The following is a 21,801-nucleotide window of genomic DNA, read 5'->3' on the forward strand; positions in this document are numbered from 1 at the left end:
TTGTCATTTCGAGCGGTCGCAATGTTTTGAGGACAAACTAAAGAAATGAACACTTTAGGCTACCTTAACCCATTGGTCTAACAGTCTACACTTTAGCAGAAGAGAAAATGTAGATTCACCATCATTGAATCAAATACCTTTTGGTCTTCAGTGGCTGCATAAGTAAGAGATTTCTTGGGATCTAACTACAAACTCATAACTTAGCATACGTGTTTGAAACTACGCCCAGTTTATTGTTTATAAAAGTGTAAAGAACATTGCAATATTCAAGAAGAACTTTATTGTTATTTAAACAGTGGAGCATAACAAATCAACAGACATGCGCGGAATGACAAATGAGTCTTTGTACAGTAAGTCCCTTCATCTAGCAGACAAGCTTCCTCATATATTGATACAATCGTTGTATGAATAACTGAAATCAATGTCATAACTATAAAATATTTCAAACCTGTACGTTGTAGATATGATATTGCGATATAACTTCTGTTAGTTGGAAATTTCTGTCAAGGCCACATGGCCATCAATAACAATTCACATGCGAGCAACTTACAATAGTGCAAATTTCTTCTGAGAATAGTACTCTAATGATTTACAAACTGATACATAAAAATAATGAAACTTTATGTATCATGGTGGTGAAGGAGAACTGGTAGCAACCATTTGCTTTCGATTCAGTAGGTTCAGACGGTATAAAATCGAGCTTATGAGTTAATCATTTTCATATGTAATCAACAACTGACACAATAGGATATTACTTTCGAGAATGCTATCATCATGGCTTTGTTTCTAAACAGCAATTATTAATTCTCAGAGATGAGACAATCAAAAAATGATAAAATCATTACGCTACATTTAAATCATATTTCTCCACTCCCTTGCTTGATTTGAATAGAGCAGATTTTTTCAAATATGAGCATACAAAGACAATAAACATAGAAACAACACAGTCCTCGCTTATGACAAAACATTTACATCCCATTATTACAACCAATAAAACAAGTGGCGGTTGAACACTTCAACCCACGTTACTAAAGCTTCATATGCGATAGTCCTGATAAGAAAACGAAAAGAAATTGTAAGCGAAATATAAAGAAACGAGGGCTGCAAAATAAAGATGTTCAAAATTAAATTTTTTTCGAACAAAATTCCCCACCACACAACTTTATTACTCATATTTCAAATAATTTCCAATTGCTTAAAAATGCATCTAAAATTAGTTATGTTTTTGAGACATGGCGTGTGAAAGTTACGACAATGCTATTTAAAACTATTGGAAGATAAAAAATGAATGTTTTACACTTTCTGAGATTTTTGTACGTTTGCCTTATTTTCGAATGCGAGATAGTGAAAACAAACGTTCTCACTAAAAAAATTATTTCAAAACTAAACCAAGACAAGAAACTTTGGTTCGAGATGAAGCGAAGTTTTTTCAAAATTTCAAAACACTTTCCTTTCAAACAACTCTACCAAAAACAACCCAGACAAAATGAGTAAAAAGATGACATGTAGCTCAAAGCGTGTCTACTAAAAAGTGTCGTTCATATGAAGTCATTAAGGTTCCAAAAGTTAGTCCAAGCCAAGAGAATTAGAGAAGGATAAAATTGTTTTGTAAATCTCGTTGATCAGAAAAATTCTGCTGTTGACCCATGCACAATAATCTGTAATAAGAGTTGAAGTTCCTAGTTGATACATGCACAGTTGCAGACAGGTAGAGTAACAGGCTTGTTATGTAAGCTACTGAAGCGCATCCACTTACCGGTACATTATTTCATACGCTTATTGAAGTGTTGTACAATAATTGCCAACAGAATTTTTTACAACTAGGCACGCTTAAAGACAGGTGTAAAAAACTGATCAAACCAATGAGATAAGAACTAATGAAATCTAACGAAGTAATAATCCGTCAAATAAAACCTTTCAGCTACAGGGAAACCATGCGAACCTAACCCAAGTAAACCGCCTGCTTGAAGCAGTTGACTGTCTCAAATCAATAATGTGCCTTGTTTAACAACGCAGCAACAGTCTACCGGCCTCATTTTTAAGAATTAAACAAGCTATTAAATTAATATAGTAATAATATATCTATAATTTAATATCAAATCAAATATAGTTATTAGTAGGGCAACCAAAAGTCAAATTTTTTCTGCCTTGTTCAAAGTTTACAAAACGTCCATAAACTAAATTTCAGGCTGACACGAAGAGAGGTTTTAAAGTTATTAAGTAAAAATTTATAGTTAGGTCAAAATTTTCTTTTAACGGAGTTTTCTTCTCTCTATTGATATTTCATTAAAGCTACACAGATACTGATTTTTTGTTGCAATTTCTTTTGCTATTCTGACATAATAATCCATTTGTTGCCATTTCTGAGGTAATAATCTTGTTTCACCCACTACTGATGATTGAATATTAAGTGGGCTATAGGCGTGGAAGGCAGATAATGTGGTCTTTGTTCTTGGTTAGATGAATGGTCAAACCATTATAGGCTACATATAGATGATATAGTATTGAGTTTTAGCTTCCTGATGTTCTCAAATTTGTCTTTAGCTAGCCTATAATTATGCCTAAGGTTAAACAATCAAATTCTTCTAAAGTTTGTAGTAGACTGCTTGATTACGCTTCTGAGTTTACCCCAATCTCTAAAGGTGAATAACAGAAGGCAGGAACTTCAAAGGCGATAATATGAAAAATTACTTGATGTTGAAGTATAATACTGCAGAACTCTCCTAGTAATTCGGGATATTTAAGGACACTCTATATTTATCTTTTGCATTTTTTCGAGTTACTTCCAGTAGGCCTACCTGTTCGTTAGCTGTGGTATCGTTGAGTCTTCCACATTTTTCTTTTATTTTATTAGAAAAAGAAGATATCCTTACCTAACGGCTTGATTTCTAATATGCTTTGTATTTCACATTTGGGTTGCAAACGCAGAAAGCTATTGGTCAAAATTAGGTCAAAGTTTGTAAATTATAAAGTCAAAATTTCAAGTTTTTAGGTCAAAAAATTGGTTGCCCTAGTTATTAGTCTCTAAACCCTAGACAGCCTGTTTCATCCTAAAAGGAGGATCATCATTCTGATGATCCTCCTTTTAGGTGAAACAGACTGTCAAGGGTTTAAAGACTAATAACTATATTTGATTTAATTCGCTCTGCTTGGCATTTAGCACTTTTTGTAGTATTAATAGCATGTATTGCTGTATAATTTAATTTGTAATTAAAGTACTGTACTTATACTTAAAATAATAATCTAATAGACTTCCAGAACCAGAGGCTCAACGCATCCAACAACTACAAAATGAGCACGCGACTGCAGTTTTGGCATGACACTTAATAAAGGTTGACTTCCTGGCCCTCCCATCCATCGTCAACCAGCGAGCGGAAGCTTTTACACTACAACAAATACCTGCTACACCATCACATGGCACACATCTAAGAAATCATGTTAGCAACAATAGAGTAAAAAATAAAATGCTGGTCAGATTCAGATAACATAAGGTCTCACTTTTGTATGAGATGAAATAAATTTGTTCAGTTTCCGTGGAATGTCGGGTTCTCGAAACGTGAAGATGGTTTTTCAAAAATTGGATTCTGGCCCTTAACAAGACAAACCATAGATTTATGATTAGGCTACTGTTAAAATGTTGTGATTATGTCTTCAACATGACCTAACTGGTGTGTATGCAAGCAAGCTACAAATTTGAAAGCACTTGATGAGAAAGTAGGACTTGATGAGATGAGAAAATAGTAGCCTACATGACAACAACTTTCCATTAACGAGGAAAAGTTTGAGATTTTAAGGTAGCTATGCCACGTTACAGCGAGGGATTCCTGGTCGCAATGAGCTGAAAGTTGGTGAATTATTGGACGAGCCCTTAAACGAGAGCACAAAACAAATTTATTTCTTTAAACAGCCTCATTGCAGTTCATTTTATTAGTTATAGTTTATAAAATCATGCGTAGCCTATCTGTCAAACAATCCAACATTTACTGACATATCACAATACTGAACTATTCGTACGGACGTCATACTTTAGGCTATTGTTTGTATCACATACTTTGCTTTAGTATTTACCTGTGCATTGTTTTAAACTGTTTATTTAAATTTTAACATTGATGTGTTTTTATACATGAGGCACATTGCCTAGAACAGGGCTTCCCAAACTTTTTTGCTCGCGACCCCTTTTAATCTCCTAGAACTTTTCTCGACCCTTCACGGTTAAAATGATAAATAGTGCGAAAAATAGCCTACATTTGTGATATTGATGAAAAGGTTTTCAAATGAAAGCTTGAAACAAGCTAAAGGTACTCGATCAATGACTGTTACTTTACAGTTTACACGCAGCCTACTGGAAATAAAACAAAGAACCAAACTCATTTATTCAGATGGATATGAGTGTGATGGATGCCACCGTTTTTTTGCTACAAAGCAAGTCCAGCCGTGGTTCAATTAGCTAATGCTGGTCCCAAGACGGTTTCAATGTTGCTTAGTTTTGATGGTGTCTGTTCATGAACGTTAAAAACGCTGACTCGCACAAATTGTCGTCGTAGGCTTCAGCTCGTGTCCGAGCATTGGTTTTATTTCCAGTCGGATGTGGCTTTAGAAGCCTACTCTTCAGTGGAAAAGACGTGGCCAAAAGTCACATTGTATGGAGAGTTGGGAACGTGGTTATATTAGCTTTTTTCTAATGTTTTATTTCTTTTTGAACCTTTTGTAGTACTGTATCCTGTTTTTTTTTTGGAAATATTCCGTGCCTTCCCTCGTTTTCTTCTTCCAGATTGACTTATCACTAGCAAGTTGTTCCCACTATTCTAGATCAATGTTTGCTGTGTTGAGAGAAACTTTAACTGATCTTTGTAAGTGCGTCATTGATGAGACGATCCTCCCAACAGGTACCCAGCATTTGTCTCAGTTTCCTCTGCTGGAAATTTTCAAGACAAATACGTCAAAACAAACGACAGGAGTGCGGTTAGGCATATTGCTGAATCAGGTCAAGGTAGATATTCCGCTCTAGCTTTAAGCCAAAACGTGCGAAGATTTTTTGCATAAAATTTATAAATTTCCACAAAATTTAAACTTCAAGTCAGAAAATAGATCAGTAATATCTTCCAAAGAGAAGTGCTCGATAGGTTAGCCACTTTGTTTTTGCGTTGCAAATAGGTTTTGGATTCAATATAAATTGGTATTGTCCAATTCTGGAAAAAAATACTTCTGAAACTGTCAAAAGATTTGACAAACGTTTTATTACCAAAGGCTTAATAACATTTCATTTCACATCATTGTTAACTAAAAACTTTTCAGTAAATGAGAACATTTTAAATGAATCATTTTCAACCTCTTGTTTCCAGGCGTTTAATGTGTTGAAGAACGCTTTAATTTTAGATTTCAATGTAAAACAAATGTAAAAACATAGGTGTTTTCTCTATGGAGGGACAAATTAAATTCGTTTAGTTTTTTAAGAAAATCTGATAAATAGCTCAATTTCAAGAACCAGATGTCATTGCGAAAATGGTAGGCAAAGTCTGCATTTTTTTTCGTTAGAAAAATCACGACTTCAATTTTAAACACTAATAACCTTTTTAGCTTCAACTTTTTAAAGCCACCTTACTTCACATTGCAATTTGGGCTTTGAAAGTCCGATTCCGTTTTACCACACCAATTTTCAACAATACACGTACTGGGTGCGTTACTTTCAACTTGTTTGATTACCGGTAGTCTTACAGTTAATAACTTGACTGTACCGGTAACTTGAATAACTTGAACAGAAGTGTTAATATGCAGTACTTTGAGTAAAATTGGCACACTCTCTTCGACCCCTGAAGTTCGTTACGCGACCCCCAGTTTGGGAAGCCCTGGTCTAGAAAACCATAAGATTTGTTGGTGCTTCTTGCCTGCCTATTTGCTCAAATTGTTTTTGATTTCATATCTAGCAAACAGCTTAGGTAACCTTTGTCCATTTGGACTCCTTCATTTCGTTTTCAAAATTCTGCCATTCCCTTTTGTCTCGTATTGTTTGATAGATCTTCCATAAAATCAAGGCTATGATGCCTAGAAGCACTATACCGCCCACTATCGGAAGTACTATCGGCAATAGATTGACCGATTGAAAACAATCTAAACAGACAAAGTAGATTAGTAGGGTGCTTGAACATCGTTGTCGATGGGCGATATATCAGGGTGAAATGATTAAAACTTATTGGCTCATCTTTTTAATAAATGACTGTTTGGGTGTGTCATTCATTTATAGCCTGCATGCGCTTTTACAGAAGCTATTATAAAAATGAGAAACCCCATTGTTCCACAGTAGACGGCGAAATCTTAGTTTATGTCTTTTTTATCTCTAGTCAAACAAAAAAAAACAACAGTTCTATTTTGCTGATAACTGTCAACCACTGACATTTCATCTGCCAGATGTCCTCTTATGTTTTCTTGATCTCGTAATACGGACTATGAACTCACAAAGCTTTCGGGCTATTGGTGATGGTCCCACAAACGTCTTGGCTGAAGACATTTTAAAGCTGTAGCCTATATTTCAATATAAAACCAATGTAAGCTTGCAACTTTGAAAAAGCGCAATTAAAAGACACACAATTGATTCGTACGTCTATGCTCTGAGGACAAGAGTATCAAGCGCCCAATTTATCTTGCCAAGCCTACAATGAACCAAGCTAGTGACAGTACGGGTTGCTTTGTTGACCTGTTTTATTGCCTGTCCTATTGATATCGCCTTATCATTACTTGATAAGAACCATTAATAACCAACCTTCAGATCTGATGAATTCCTTGACAAGCAAAAGGTAGTCGTTGTCAGCCCAAACAACTTTATAAAAAAGCCTGCATTCACTGTCATTAGATGGCGCAGAGCACTCTGCAACTTGAAAATTTATCCTGTAAAATTACGTCATCGAATTACTGTAGGTTACTCGATCAACTAGTTGATTTCCAAGCAAACAAGCTGAGAACGAAAAAGTTTGGATTGTATAGTTTGATATGAACAGATGACAATCCATCATTGCAAACACAAATGAATTGCGATGAGTTGAGCAACGGCGGCCTTGGCTCAAGAGGAGTCCTGTTAATTACATACTGGATGGCTGCGTAATCCATTTTTCTGCGTTGACCCTGAATAAATCTAAACCGTAACTCATTTATGAAGTAATAATTTGGTTTGTCATATAACGTATGTTTGAATAATCTACTTGACTGAATAGAATGAAACATAACAGAAATATTCGCTGCGTAGGCCTACAAGATAAAGATTTAGCCTAAAGCTCTGAGACAATATTTTGCTTTCTTTGCGGATCCCTTTTATGTTAATGTAATCAGTGACAGGTTTCATCATCATCGTTATGATGACAGGTTTCAGTCCCTGAATATTTTACCATACACTCATTAACTTCTAACGTCTGAAATCACACTCTTAGAATAGAAAAAAAAATTGAAAGGGTAATGTCTCATAACAGCCATTCGATTAATTAAGTATAGATTTCTGGAAACAAGTGCCAGAAAATAATTATCCCAAGCTAAAGAAAATTCAAATATGGGACAGCATTTTTCTGTGTTTATTACGACGCACAGTTGTGCATCTTTATATTTCATGATTAAATAGATAAGCCTAATGTGAAATCTAAATATCGTGAAAGCTTACTAACGGCTACTTCAGATCTGACTCGGACTTCTGTACGTTTCAACTTGTCGTTTATACGACAAATACCAGCAGCGTCTGATTAAACAAACTGATTGATTTTATTTATTTTTGCATATTCTCATCTTAGAAAACTTTGCGGCTCTCAAACACTGCGGGTTTGGTATAAAAGGCTTGGATGAGCAACTTTTTTAAGTAAAGAGAATAAGAGATGGTAATGTTTTGTAAACCTAGTCTACAACAAACCATGTATTGAACGACTTGCTTGGGTTAGTGTGAGAATGATCAGGATTTCAGTAGGCACTTACTCAATCATTGCCCTGCATAAATTGAAGTCCGGGCACTCCTGGTCATCGCAATTGTTGCAGTCAGGAAGCCTTGGGACGAGTTTGTGTTTGACCCCACTGCACGTTCCGCTGCATCTCTCGTCGACTCTCTAAACAAAAACCCAAAGTCACCCCACATCAGCTTCAACTTACTAATCGCGCCCATTGCAGCAATAAGCCCGTGCGTGTGAAAGCACTGATAGTCCAGAAGCATGTGCATTTAGGCTATATTATTAGTGCGATGTAAACACACAGAACACTTTAACTTTGTCGAAGCAAAGCAAAGATTGAGATTGTAACATAATCTATCTTCACCTTTGTTGAGTGCAACCGTTCATTAAATGACAAACATGAGGCTCACGTTAGTCGTAATAACGCAGGATGAGCCGCTGCGAATCCTTGCACGTAGTTAGGCAAAATCCAGGTTATCAGTGAGACATCTCCTTCAACCCCACCTATTTCTCATACATGTTTCCAATAACTATTTTGCTCTGGAAGAGTTGAATCGATAAATAACTTACCACTCTCTGTTTTTGTGCGTTGTTGATGCACCTTGCGCAACTGTCCGTCGAATCCACCTCGCAACCCTGCCGCGCCCCCCTGCACACTGGACTGACGCATATTTCACAATGTTCACCTCGGTAGATGCTCTAAAAGAGAGAAGTGTCAACATGACACGTGATCATCGGACAATGGTTAGCGTAAAAACTGCTTAAACTTTAACGGCGTTTGTAATCATTACGGTCTATCTATTCACCAGAAATCGTAATAATGTATTTATATAGCTCAAATCAAATGTAGTTATTACTATCTGAAGCCTTTACAAATTGTTTCACCTAACGGATCATCAGAAGGTCTTATTCAAATAGAATTTCAAAAATTCAAAAAAATCAATAATTCTATTTGAATAAGACCTTCTGATGATCCGTTAGGTGAAACAATTTGTAAAGGCTTCAGATAGTAATAACTACATTTGATTTAATTCGCTCTGCTTTGCCTTTTTGCTTGGCATTGAGCACTTTTTGTAGTATTAATAGTTTTCATTGTTTTATTTATATAGCTCTGTATCCAACGCTGCTCTCAGAGCTGTGCGAAACAGAGAGGATCAAAAATAAGGTTCAGTCTTCACTGTTCATGCTACCACAGAAAGGATTACAATAGCCTATAAAAAAACGTTTTCAACCAAATTTTTGTACTATTTTTCCATTACTGGTGATCTTGGTTCGCTTAGTTTTGATTCGCTCTCTAGTTGGGTGTTGCATTAACAAGTGAAGCACTTGCTGGTGCAATTTAATCAGCAATCAATCCCATTGTACAAACGTCCACTGTTTGGCAGGCATGGAAAAACCAGAAAGCTGCTCCTGAGTGAAGAGACCGTACAGTAACCATTTTTTGGGTGTTCACATTTTTAGAAAGTTTCAAACACATGCTTGATTTGCACAGAGAGTCTAATATTTCATGTCACATCAATTTATTTGATATGATATCTTCTTCTTGCTTATGAGGCAGCAATTCAGGCAACATCTCCCAATTATTGTTGCAACCAGTGCAATGTCTTCATTTCAGGGTCTATGAGATCCACATGATTTGCAGATCGAAACACTGCACAGCGATTTATGATATGCTGTGCTGGTTGACAGTCACCACAAACACAGGCTGGTGAGTCACAGAAACCCAAGGAAAACATGTTCTGTTTGAAGCGACCAACATAAGTACGGAGGCGATTCAAAGTCACCCATTTTTTCTTGGCAGGTCTGAGCCAGGTGGTACTTTAGTGTATGGTGTAACTTGGAACTGGTCGGGCCGTGAGATGGTTTCCCAGCAGTTTCTCCATGACTTCATAAGGTCGAAGAGATCTTCATGAAGCGCCACAACGTGTCGAGAAAAATGGTGCCTGAAAGGCAGGCGTTGACGTGTGAACTGTTGTGCGTCAAAGACTACAGTATGGAGAAGATGGCGATCATTGACCTCTGCCCAACTTTTGCGTCATTGATTTGAGTTTTTCTTAGGCAATTAAGCGTCATGTGATTTTGCCTCTCCTCTGCCTTGCCGTTTAATTCTTATGCGTTTCGATGTTTGTGTGTGAAGATCAGATCTGTTATTTCAATTTATAAAGAATATCATTCAGTTGGTTACTTGAAAAGGGCTAACATGAGTAGGCCTATGGCCGAAAACGTTCGTAATTTCTATTTTATCACCTCAACAAAATCACCTCTCTACCAAAATTGTATCATCAGATTTATCTTATAATTTTTATTTTACATCAAGTAGGCCTATAGTTACTACTCTCTACAACCTCTACACAGCCTGTTTCACCCTAAAAAGGGGATCATCAGAATGTCCAGAAAAATATGCAAAAGCAGTAATACCTGAAATGATATTTAATACTATAACTTTAATTTAAATATAGGTTATAGTATTAAATATCTTTTCAGGTATTACCGATTTATTGCTTTTGCATATTTTTCAGAACCTTTTGATGATCCCCTTGGTGAAACAGGCTGTAGAAGTTTTAGAGAGTAAGTTAGTAACTATATTTGATGTAATTTGCTTTGCTTGGCTTTTTGCTTGGCATTGACATTTGAAGTATTAGTAGTATTTATTGTTTAATTTTCATTTTTATGTAGCCTATATTGCTGATTTGTAATTCCTGATGAGGACACGTGTACGTGTCGAAAACGTTGGAATTTACTTTATTTTAATTATGATATATTTTTTTGTGTGGTACCGGTACATGTTTTTGTTTGTCGTATCCAGGCTTGCACCGGGTGGTTGAAGATTTAGATTAAGTGGACGGGAAGGCAAGGAAGCGAATCTTCATGTCCACCTTCAGGCATGCCTTTAAGTGTCCTGCCAAAGACACAGCTGCATGCTCTTGAGCGGTGTCGAACCGGCACCCTTTCGATTGCCGTTCCAGGCCTCTCACCACTCGGCTACATGCAGAATGCAGCCGACATACATGATACAATGATACATGTTAAACCCTTTAAAATAACTTTTTTTAAATTAATAAAGTGCCGTTTCAAAGTGGCATTCAATCTTCAAGTAAAATTGAAGTATTAATATTATTATATTGATTTATAAAAGTGTTCTTATTAATTACTTTTCCTGAAGGCATAACAAGCGAACTTGGCTACTTTTCTTCACATTGCATTGCTTTAAAGCTGAAAGTCAAGCAGAGAAGCTGTGACTACCATTTTTCAAGTTCTTTGGTATGAAACGGTTAAAGTTTTTTGCAACAACCTGCTGCATTTGAAGTAAAAGATCGTGGGTCTGCCATGGGGTGCCATAAAATAATCTCTTTTTAGGGTGCTGTAATCCTAAAAAGGTAGAGAACCACTGGCCTAACCTATACGTAATTGCTGTTATCACAACAAAAAGTTATGTCTTTCTTAAACTCGATGTAGACAAAATAATTAGGTTTATAATTTCAGCTGATAAGTAATAAAGAAAAGTAGATAAGTTAGTATTTGAAGTAAAAAAGCCATCATGGCAATGAAACGATACAAAAGTTCAGATATCCCCCTAAAGGCCTAAATGGATACAGTTGACCCATTACTACAGAAGGCAAACATTATTACAATGCTGAAACGCATAGAAATGCTTTTTTTTCGTAACATTGGTTAAGTTTGTACGTAGAATAACAGAAAACCTTTACTGCACTAATAAATTAACTTGTTAACTTCAGCTGACAACTTTAAAGACGCTAATAATCAAAACTCTGATGTGACCGAAAGACAATAATGGTGTCACAAATGCGCTTTGTAAATACTTGGTTGGTCACAATTTTTTTAAAAAACACCAACTTCATTAGTGACGTACAGTATTATGGCATGTCAGTGCTATTTCTTGTCTTGTGTGATGAATGTATTGATAAATATTCATAGACCTTAAGAAGATTTTAATTCATTGAACCATTGCTATGTCTAAATTCAAATAGAATATTAATTGAACTATCATAAACATAATTGTAGTAAAAACAGAGAGAGACTGTTCACCAGGCATTTGATAATAAAATTAATTTGCGTTCTTCTGGTGACTATTTACTAGGTTACCTCGTGATGTTAAAGATGATAACTAGCTTTTTTTCCGACGTTTCGTCAGTCAGCACGACTGACTTTATCAAGGTGGCAAAAACAGGTTAATACAACCTGTTCAGCAACGATGGCACAACACAAAAACATACTGATAAAATGAGTAAAGTAAAGCAGCAAGAATCAGAATTAAAACACGCAACAAGATACCTAGAGGTTAAACTAAATGCAGTAAATGCCTAAAACCAGTAGGCTACTTCCCGCAGCGTAAATTTATCTATCTATTGGGCCACTGTCAAGAAACGTTGAAAAGACATCAGACAAGACAGAAAGCAATGGGATTAGCAATAACAATGGTAGAGAAGACGCACTGAGAATGGAAAAGGTGAAGCTAAAGTTAAAGTAATTTGTTGTACACAGAGGGGAAATTCTGACCATCTTTTTGGTTAAGAGCATGTTGTGCCTTCTGGTTTATGTACCATTTTTCTGTGAACAATCTTTTTGTATAATCCTTTTCAGTTTTAAGAATGGTGGCGTTGGTCCAAGTAATTTTATGGTCTGAGTTTATAGAGTGTTTGGACTGGACTTTGGACTGGACACACACATAACGGATGATTCTGAACGTTCACACCACAAGAAAAACATTCACAACACTTTAATGCTCAACGGATTTCCACGAAAACTTGCTTGCATACAGCGACCCAAACCGAAACCTTCGCTTCCTCCTTATAAATCTTTTACTTGTCTTCCTTACATAAGGGGGGTAACCGACAAAATTCAGCGTATCCTCTATGGCATAGGAATCAAGGTTGCGATGAAACCCTATCTGACAATAGGTAAATACCTTCCCTCGGCTAAAGACCCCATGAAAGAAGGTGAAGTTTCTGGATTGATCTACCAAGTTCCGTGTCATGACTGTGATTTAATCTACATTGGACAGACAAAACGTGATCTTAAATCTAGAATCAACGAGCACCAAAGAGCTATTAAATTTCAACGTCCAGAGCATTCCGCTCTTTGCAAACACTCTATAAACTCAGACCATAAAATTACTTGGACCAACGCCACCATTCTTAAAACTGAAAAGGATTATACAAAAAGATTGTTCACAGAAAAATGGTACATAAACCAGAAGGCACAACATGCTCTTAACCAAAAAGATGGTCAGAATTTCCCCTCTGTGTACAACAAATTACTTTAACTTTAGCTTCACCTTTTCCATTCTCAGTGCGTCTTCTCTACCATTGTTATTGCTAATCCCATTGCTTTCTGTCTTGTCTGATGTCTTTTCAACGTTTCTTGACAGTGGCCCAATAGATAGATAAATTTACGCTGCGGGAAGTAGCCTACTGGTTTTAGGCATTTACTGCATTTAGTTTAACCTCTAGGTATCTTGTTGCGTGTTTTAATTCTGATTCTTGCTGCTTTACTTTACTCATTTTATCAGTATGTTTTTGTGTTGTGCCATCGTTGCTGAACAGGTTGTATTAACCTGTTTTTGCCACCTTGATAAAGTCAGTCGTGCTGACTGACGAAACGTCGGAAAAAAAGCTAGTTATCATCTTTAACATCACGAGGTAACCTAGTAAATAGTCACCAGAAGAACGCAAATTAATTTTATTATAAACATAATTATTACAGAATTAAACGCTATAACTTAACATGAAAATCTTTAACAAACTGCTCTGCAAAATAACTGCCACTGCTCACTACTCTACGACTTCAGATGAACAATTGAAATGAAACCAGCAGTGCGACAGAACTACCAAAGGCACAGACACACATACAATTATGACGTAAGCAATTAAGCAGGGCTTCAACCAGACAGCAGTTCAAATACATCACATCTTGCATTCGACTTTTTAAAACAAAAAAGATTCAAGTGCATGAATTGCGCAATTTAAGTAACTGTGGTCCCCATACATCTCTCCCTCCCTCCACACCTCTGACATTTTATAATTTAGAAAATTTCCAAAGCAACCTTATGAAATTGTTTTTCACATCATAATTGAAGAAGGTTACTGTCACGTCAAATGATTGGGGGGTACATGCCTCCCTGTGCTCTTTTGATGCTACTCTACCAGCGTTCACTATTTTTTAGCAGGCTTTGAACGCACACTAGGTTTGCAGTTTGCTCAATAGCTGTTCATATCATATCAAGGGACTCAAGTTGGGGCGTGTGTTTCTGCGGCAGAATAAAAGAGGTTTACCATGGTTCTGTTTAACGTGCCTCAAAGCAATTTATTTTCACCCCTCTCTCCGCCATTGACAAAAATTTTGTCTATGCCAGCGTCACTGATTCAATATGTGTTTTATCCAAGATTTATGGCATGGGCTACATAAGCCTACTAGCAAGTGGAATGGTCAGCGCTCCATGTTCGTGGCTATATTGTACTGCAGGAAACTGTAGCCTAATTTCAATAGGCTATAAATCATCCTTCAAAACCTGTTTGCTGAATTCAAGAAAATCAAGAAGACCTGGCGGAATTTCGCATTTGTCTTCATTTTTGTCTGTTACTAGTATTTTTCGTGCTATGCCTTTTGAGTATGCTATCATATTATTAGTTATTGCATATAACCCAGTATTTTTGCAAAGAAGCTAAATATTAGAAAAAGGAAAGTGGCCAGGGTTTAGGCGTATTACAGTGAAATTGATTGGAAATGAGTAAAATTTGGAAGGTTGTAGATCAAAACTTGCTTATGAATAAAGTTTCATATCAACTTAAATATAAGTGCCCCGTCAATCAAATGGGTCACCCTTAGAGATGTGAGTCGCTTTTTGGCTCGTTTTGGTATTATTATTTTCTTTAAAACAAAATTAAAAAAAAAACAACACTGCACCAACAATCTGTCTAAGTTTTAAAGGTTGGAACAAAATCTGCACTTTTGCTTTTTTGAAATATCTGTTTAATAATAATCAAGACATTGATAAATTTCCAAACTAAAACGTCGTCACTAAACTTTTCATTAAAATCTTTTCTTGACTTCACTAACGATCCAAAAGGGCCTGTAGTAGTGTGTGATAAAATCATAAAAACGTATAAAGTACCAAACCAAATTGGCAAATTTAAGTTTATTAAATTTAAATTGAATGAACTTATATTTTCCAACTAATATGGCACTCTCAACTTTGTTTATCAATAAGTTAACGTGTATCAGTCGACTACTGCAGATTCACCAATTGATGTTGTTTTTTTTGATGTTCGCCCTTCGTTTCCGAAGATGGCCAGATCCAGAATCATGACTTGAGCGTGATTTTGTTTTAAGTGAGGGAGGGCTGCGTAGAACTCCAACCTCACTCTCTTGTCTCAGGTTTCAGGGTCCAATGGCAAGACATGGTCAAGACGATTGGATGAAGCATGAGATGCAGCAGGATGACCATAACGTTGCCACACATCCAGGTTTGAATTAGGTGACAAGCCAGAGTGGTGTTATTTGACCCATAGCTGGGGCCCTGACAGGTGCTACTGCTACGGGCCAGAGCAGACCTGAGAGTAAAGGAAAACTAAGGGGTAACTCCATATTCCCCATAACTCCAGAGTTTCCACACTGGAGCCTTTTCCACCGGTTGCAGTTTTAACGTCATGCCCACTAGACTTTAAACCAACGTCATCACCAACTAGACTTTAAAGAACACTAACATGCTCATCATAATAGGTTATATGCAATGAAAGAAATGACAGGAATTGAATAAATAAACAAACTAATGAAAGAAACGTTAAAAAACGTTAACAGAACGCTTAAAACGCCTTTCACCTTCAATAGCCACGCTACGCCACTGGTGAACAGTACCCAGGTACCGTACTGGAGGAGACACAAACGTTCTTGCGGCATCTTTATGATTTATATCTTATTTTCTTGCTTCAAGTTATTTATTTGGTGTTATTAAGTTCTGCTTTTGCATGTAACAATCGATGCGTTACCACGCCCTCCGCCTACCGTATCGTTGCATTCGCATCGATTGCAGTTGCAAGTTCCCTGGCCGCTGCATGTCACGTTGTCCCCATCCGCCCGACAGAGTTCCTCCAGGCACGTGCACGTCTCGATGGAAGTGTCCAGCGTCCATCCATTGATGCATCTACATTTCCCGTTTCCATCGCAGTTCTCGCAAACTCCTTTGTCGCTACCTGGAGATGACATCCTTCTGTGATGACAAATGATTCGAACTGTTTTGGAAAAAAAATGACCTAATGACTGTCTATTTATGACATCATTAGCCCACATGTCGTCACCTGGCAGCTGAGAGAAAGGTGCTAGCACTTTCAAAGAATGTTTTTTCAAAATACTTTCATTTGTGTTTTCATGAAGCACTTGGTTGTTTTCAGATAGATTTTACATACGGAATCTAACGTAAGATTGCCACAGACAATAGAAAAAATGTCTCCTTTTTTCATTTTTATTAAAAAAATCTGTAATTCCTGTTGTTAAAATCACTCAAACTCCCATTCATACATATAGCCTACATTAGGGTGCATCAAACTCCTCTTATGAAATAATTTTCTCATGGCAGTATATTAAACTTGTAATATTCCTAGAAAAAAATCAATTGTCTAAAACATTACCAAAGTGGAATGAACTCTACCGGCTTCACATCGAGCTTGAAAAAATGAAAAATATTTATTAGGTCATTCCACATGAAAACAGCCAATATGAAAATATCTCCAAAACGATACCTCTAAGATTTTGCTAAAATCTGTCATACTATGCCTTAGGCTAAACAACGAAAGAATGCTAAGTTTTAGATCAATATCTCAAAGGCCCACGTCCATTGCGGCCATTTCAATTTCGAGTACAGCTCTCGTTTTTGTCTTGTGGTGGTAGCATACAGCAATTTTTGCTATTTTCAGAGCCCCTCAACTTCAATTGTAAATGTAATGGAAAACTCAAATGTGCCATACTAGCTTATTTTAAACTATCTTACACAATTCAACAATTAAAAACAATATTTCTTGATGCATGGTTGCTAGGTAGGTCACCAATCTTAATATTTTGCCCCGTAATGGTGTTTTTTTTTTTCAATTTGTGAATGCTTCTGACATCCAAACCAATCAAAATAATCGCCAAAACATGATTATTTGTAATACTTGAAAACTTTGCTTCTACCAAATCAAGTTTGAGAGTTGTGGTGCCATTATCAGAGATCTTATGAGGGTCTGAAAACCCTATCAGGCAGAAATGACCCTTTTTACCCCTATTAGCACCAGAAACAATATCTTGAGAAAGCTTACCAACTCTGGATAGGGCACTAACCCACAAACCCTCAGAATGACCACATTCGCTCTGGGCTACTCCAAGGCAGAATATGCATGCCCTGTTTGGAACAGGTCCTGTCATTCAACAAAACACAACTCTGCACTCAACCATTCTTGTTGCCATATTTCTGCAAGTCTGAAGTCTTCAATTATCAACAAACTTTATCTGCTTGCTGGTATTGCAATTGCATCACCAGTCACCACACATTAGAAGAGATGTTAACAGTGAAGGCGAAAGGCTAAAGCAAACATGCAATAAAAGACACCCTCTCTATGGACAAACTAATGCATAGACACGGTTGAAATCAAGAAAAAGCTTCCTAGCACACGTTCAGCAATTAATCTCAACAAAAAAAGAGACAAAGCTTGAGCAATGGAAACAACAATTCGAAAATGACCAATCATGCGGAAATGAAAGTTCCACCATCAAGGTCTCTTCCCACGGGATCAAACGCCCCCGGGAAAAGTGGAAAACCTTGAATCGACTCCGAACTGGTGTTGGTCGTACTAAACCTGCTATGGTAAAGTGGGGCTACAACAAGGGCTCAGTTACATGTATCTGTCGTACCAAGCCCCAAACAGCGGACCATCTTCTTGTGTCCCCCCATGTTACCGCTTAGTGCAGCAGCGCAGCAAGTGGGATCCTTCAATTTCAAAGCATCTTTCAAGGTAACATGGTCGTCCAACTGCCTGTTGCAGAATAACACAAGGCTAAAGTATTTTATTCACTGCTAGACGACCAGGGACACTTTCATCCTTGTCACCCAACATTACAAGGAGCACATCTACATGATGAGCAAGATATGTATTTCTTTGAAGAACTTTAGCCTCATAGCAACCTCCCAAACATTATTTCTTGAAAGCCACATCGCTCGTTCAACAATGTTAAAAAATTTCGTTGATCCATCAGTAAACCTAATATTTTTTAATTTGAAACCCGCTGGAAAACAAACTTTATTGCATATTCTGCTAATGTAGGCAATTCATGGGTTTTCCTGCAAATGATGGGTTTTCTTGTGACGTATAAAAACAAAGTAGGCTACGTTGGTGGGTTGGTTTTGAATCTTTATCCTCGGACTGACAAAGCCTTCTGACAATGGCTAGTGAAAATTTGCGCGGACTAGTAGAAATGTTGCAGTACTAGTCCGATTGGCTAGTGAAAATATTCGCCGGTGAAAAGTTTTGGTTTACAAAATGGCGATCGGCGACGTCACTCTGAAATACTGCAAAAATTTGCTTGCCAGAGGCGAAATTGCACGAAGAAGGCTGCAAAGTCGGTCAACTGAGCACGTGACTACTTTTTTTTGCTTTTTTCACTCTTCTTTGGATTGCTACCTTGTCGTAGTTGAAGAGCTCGTGTGCCTCCGTGACCTAAAGAGTTATGCTGACTCAACAAGCCAGACAGGTCTGACGGTAGAGGCCTAACCAAACGCAATCCATCTAATAGTCCACTTCTTTTGACAGTGAACGAATATTATGTATTGTACCACCCTGGCGAGTGGCGTGTCATCTCGTACTACAGATGCACACAATGTAATATTACAACATAAATAAATAGTAAGCACACACCGCATGCCACATTTATTTTTTATGTTATAAAATTGCATTGTTTGCGTCTGCAGTACGAGAAGGTGTTTTTGTGCGTATTGTTGCTCTCTTGTGCGTACTGAAATCTGAAAGCCTTTACTTTAGTTAGTTTCAGTCTAAGCCAAAACACTTATGTTACGTCATCAGACAAGTGAAAAGTCAGTAAACTGGTCGGACTAGTGAAAAATCGTGCGGGCTAGTGAAAACGGGGAGCAACTAGTCCGGTGGGCTAGTGCAGTAGTTCTCAAACTGTGCGTCGCGACGCCCTGGTGCGTCGTTTCAATTTTCCAAGGGCGTCGCAGAAGAGTTTCGTTTCGTAGCTGAATTCAGTTTATCTTATAAAGATGAGGTTAATCCTTTGATTAGCAGTTTCAGTTGTCATCAAAGTTGTTAACTTCATTAAAACACGCCCACTGAAGTCAAGAGTTTTAAAAAACTTTGTGGAGAAATGAATGCAGCGCATCGGAGTTTGCTCTTTCAATTTTCATCCAAGTGGCTTTCGCTTAGAAAATTCTTTGAACGCTTCTACGAATTGGTGGATGAACTTCAGGCTTTTTTTGCAGCAAGAAAATAATCCACTTGCAGATTGTTTAGCTCAGAACAATCTCTTATTGAAATTGGCTTACTTTACTTGTGTGATATCTTCGCCAAACTGAACATTTCTATGCAAGAGCCGAATAAAAATGACATTTCAGATAAAATTGCAGCATTCGTTAAAAAGCTGCTATTGTGGAAGGAAGATATAGCAAACCTGTCTGGAAGCTCTCGATACTTCACTTTCTTGTCCAATTTGCTTGAAAAGAAAAGTATGACGCTGCTTTCAAATTTGTGAAGCATATTTGGGCAACATTTGTCCAAGCTCGAGTCGAAATTTGCTAAATACTTCCCGAAAAATTTATCAAACTACGAATGGATTCGTGATCCTTTCGTCCAACCTACTCCACTGTCTTTTACTGCACAAGAAAAAGAAGCCTACATTGACCTTTCTTGTGACAATTCCCTGAAAAGGATGTTTAATTCAGGAAATCCGGCAAATTTCTAGATTTCAATGAATGGCGATTATCCAGCTTTGGTGAAGAAAGCACTACGAATTATTATCCCATATGTCACGTCATATTTATGTGAAGCAAGATTTTCTGCCTTGGCGGTGATAAAAAGCAAATTTCGATCACCAATAAACACTGAAAGAAAAATGCGGGTGGCAATTTCAAAAATTCTCCCAAGATTTAATGAACTTTGTAAAAACAAACAAGCCCACACGTCACATTAAATAATATGCATTGCTTTTTGTTGTTGTATCAACAAACAAAACTTTAATAATAAGTTTCCTCATTAACTTTTATTTGCTGGTGCGTCGCAAGTTTAGAAAACTTTTCCAGAGGCGTCGCAACAAAAAAAAGTTTGAGAACCACTGGGCTAGTGAAAAAGAAGTTAAGATCGACCCCTGTCTGACATGATATTTACTTAGTCCATATATCATACTTATTTGGATATAATAGGTTATTTCAAGTGTTTGGTTACATGTGTAGTCAAGTAATTTTTATCGTCGAACTAACAAAGTGTTTGATAATTTATTTCTGGTAGTTTAGTGAAGCGTACACCTCGAGAGCCCTCATGCATGTTGTATAAATATATAAATTTGTATCTTCCTGCACAACGCAAAGTCGCGTTTGCATAATAAACAAATCAAGGTGGCAAAATAAAACTTTTGAAAGGTTCATTTCCAACCATTGAATTGTGAAAGTTTGGTACAGCATTACAGCAATTTTCAATTTATCTGAAAAGTGGTTTGTTTCTCATGGTGCGACATGTGATTAGCTTGAACATACAAGGCCGTTAACATATATGTAGGATATTGTCTAACGAATATTAACCTTTTCTACTTTAAATTAAATGATATGAGATGTTCTACTGGTGCAAATTAAGCTAAACTATCACAAGATGTATACAGTGACAATCTGCTTTTATTCCGACGTTTCGTCAATCAGACACGACTGACTTCTTCAGGGGGCTAGACCAGGTAGTGACTACCTGTCTAGCATGGCAAAACACAGGACATATTGCTGAAAACAACTAAACATGCAAAATGAAAATTCAACTTCTGGACAAAAACTTATCGCGCGCAAAGTTTGAAATAAGTTAGAAAAAAGGGGGACTTAATTGCGATCAACAAGAAACTTAAATAACAACAAGATAGGAGAGTGAACGGCATGAGTCATGAATCGAGTATTGTACGCACTACTGCACAGTTTTACAATCAGCATGAAACCAATTTAAAAAAACGTCAAATCAGCACTTACAATAGTTTTTTGTAGATAGCGGGAAAAGAGATGCCATCATTGCGATTCATTACATGAGGCTTTTGATTGGTGAACCAACTTTCAGAAAACATTCGCTTTTTATGATCACTTTCAACTTTTAGAATTTTAGAATTGCTCCAAGTTATTTTATGATCTGAAGTTATGGCATGCATGCAAGGAGCGGAATGTTCAGGGCGTTGATATTTGAAAGCTCTTTTGTGTTCATTAATGCGAGATTTGAGATCTCGTTTTGTTTGGCCAACATAAATTAAATTGCAATCATCACAAGAAACTTGGTACACTAAACCTGAGATACTTACTTTGTAGGAGCTAGGTAGTGAAAGGGTAAAAATTAAGCTGTTGAAAACTGTGAAGCTTCCTGATTTTCAAGCGAGTATGCTTATTTGTATTTATCAAGTGAAAAGAAAGACACACAGCACATGGACTTGGTGAGGTTTGTCTATGAATTAAATGCAATGGCCCAAAGAGAGCAAAGCATATTCTCTTGCAGTATGCCAAAGTAAGGTAGTCTTTGTAAGTAAGGTAAGGTAGACAGGAGTTGTGGTTTCCAAGTATTTTTGATAAGTACAAGTAGTAAAAGTACAATTACACTCGAAAAGTGGTGCCCTTTTTTGTCATGCTATTTAAGTGTCTTGCCAAGAC

General features: G+C 37.0%; 1 protein-coding gene across 1 annotated transcript in view; it reads right to left on the reverse strand.

Annotated features, from left to right (window-relative positions):
* Positions 1-218: 218 nt before the first annotated feature.
* LOC145767214 (integrin beta-1-A-like) overlaps positions 219-21,801 on the reverse strand; it is a 62,137-nt gene continuing 40,554 nt past the window's right edge. Inside the window, exons 14-20 of the mRNA XM_082578995.1 lie at positions 15,939-16,126; positions 8,487-8,615; positions 7,948-8,075; positions 6,758-6,882; positions 5,942-6,108; positions 3,499-3,590; positions 219-1,658 (exon numbers count right to left, since the gene is read on the reverse strand). Of these exons, the coding sequence (XP_082435121.1) occupies positions 3,525-3,590; positions 5,942-6,108; positions 6,758-6,882; positions 7,948-8,075; positions 8,487-8,615; positions 15,939-16,126 (803 nt within the window). The 3' untranslated portion in view covers positions 219-1,658; positions 3,499-3,524. The remainder of the gene's footprint in view (positions 1,659-3,498; positions 3,591-5,941; positions 6,109-6,757; positions 6,883-7,947; positions 8,076-8,486; positions 8,616-15,938; positions 16,127-21,801) is intronic.

The sequence above is a fragment of the Aplidium turbinatum genome, chromosome 3 (assembly GCF_918807975.1).
Source record: "Aplidium turbinatum chromosome 3, kaAplTurb1.1, whole genome shotgun sequence".
Taxonomy (NCBI): Eukaryota; Metazoa; Chordata; class Ascidiacea; order Aplousobranchia; family Polyclinidae; genus Aplidium; species Aplidium turbinatum.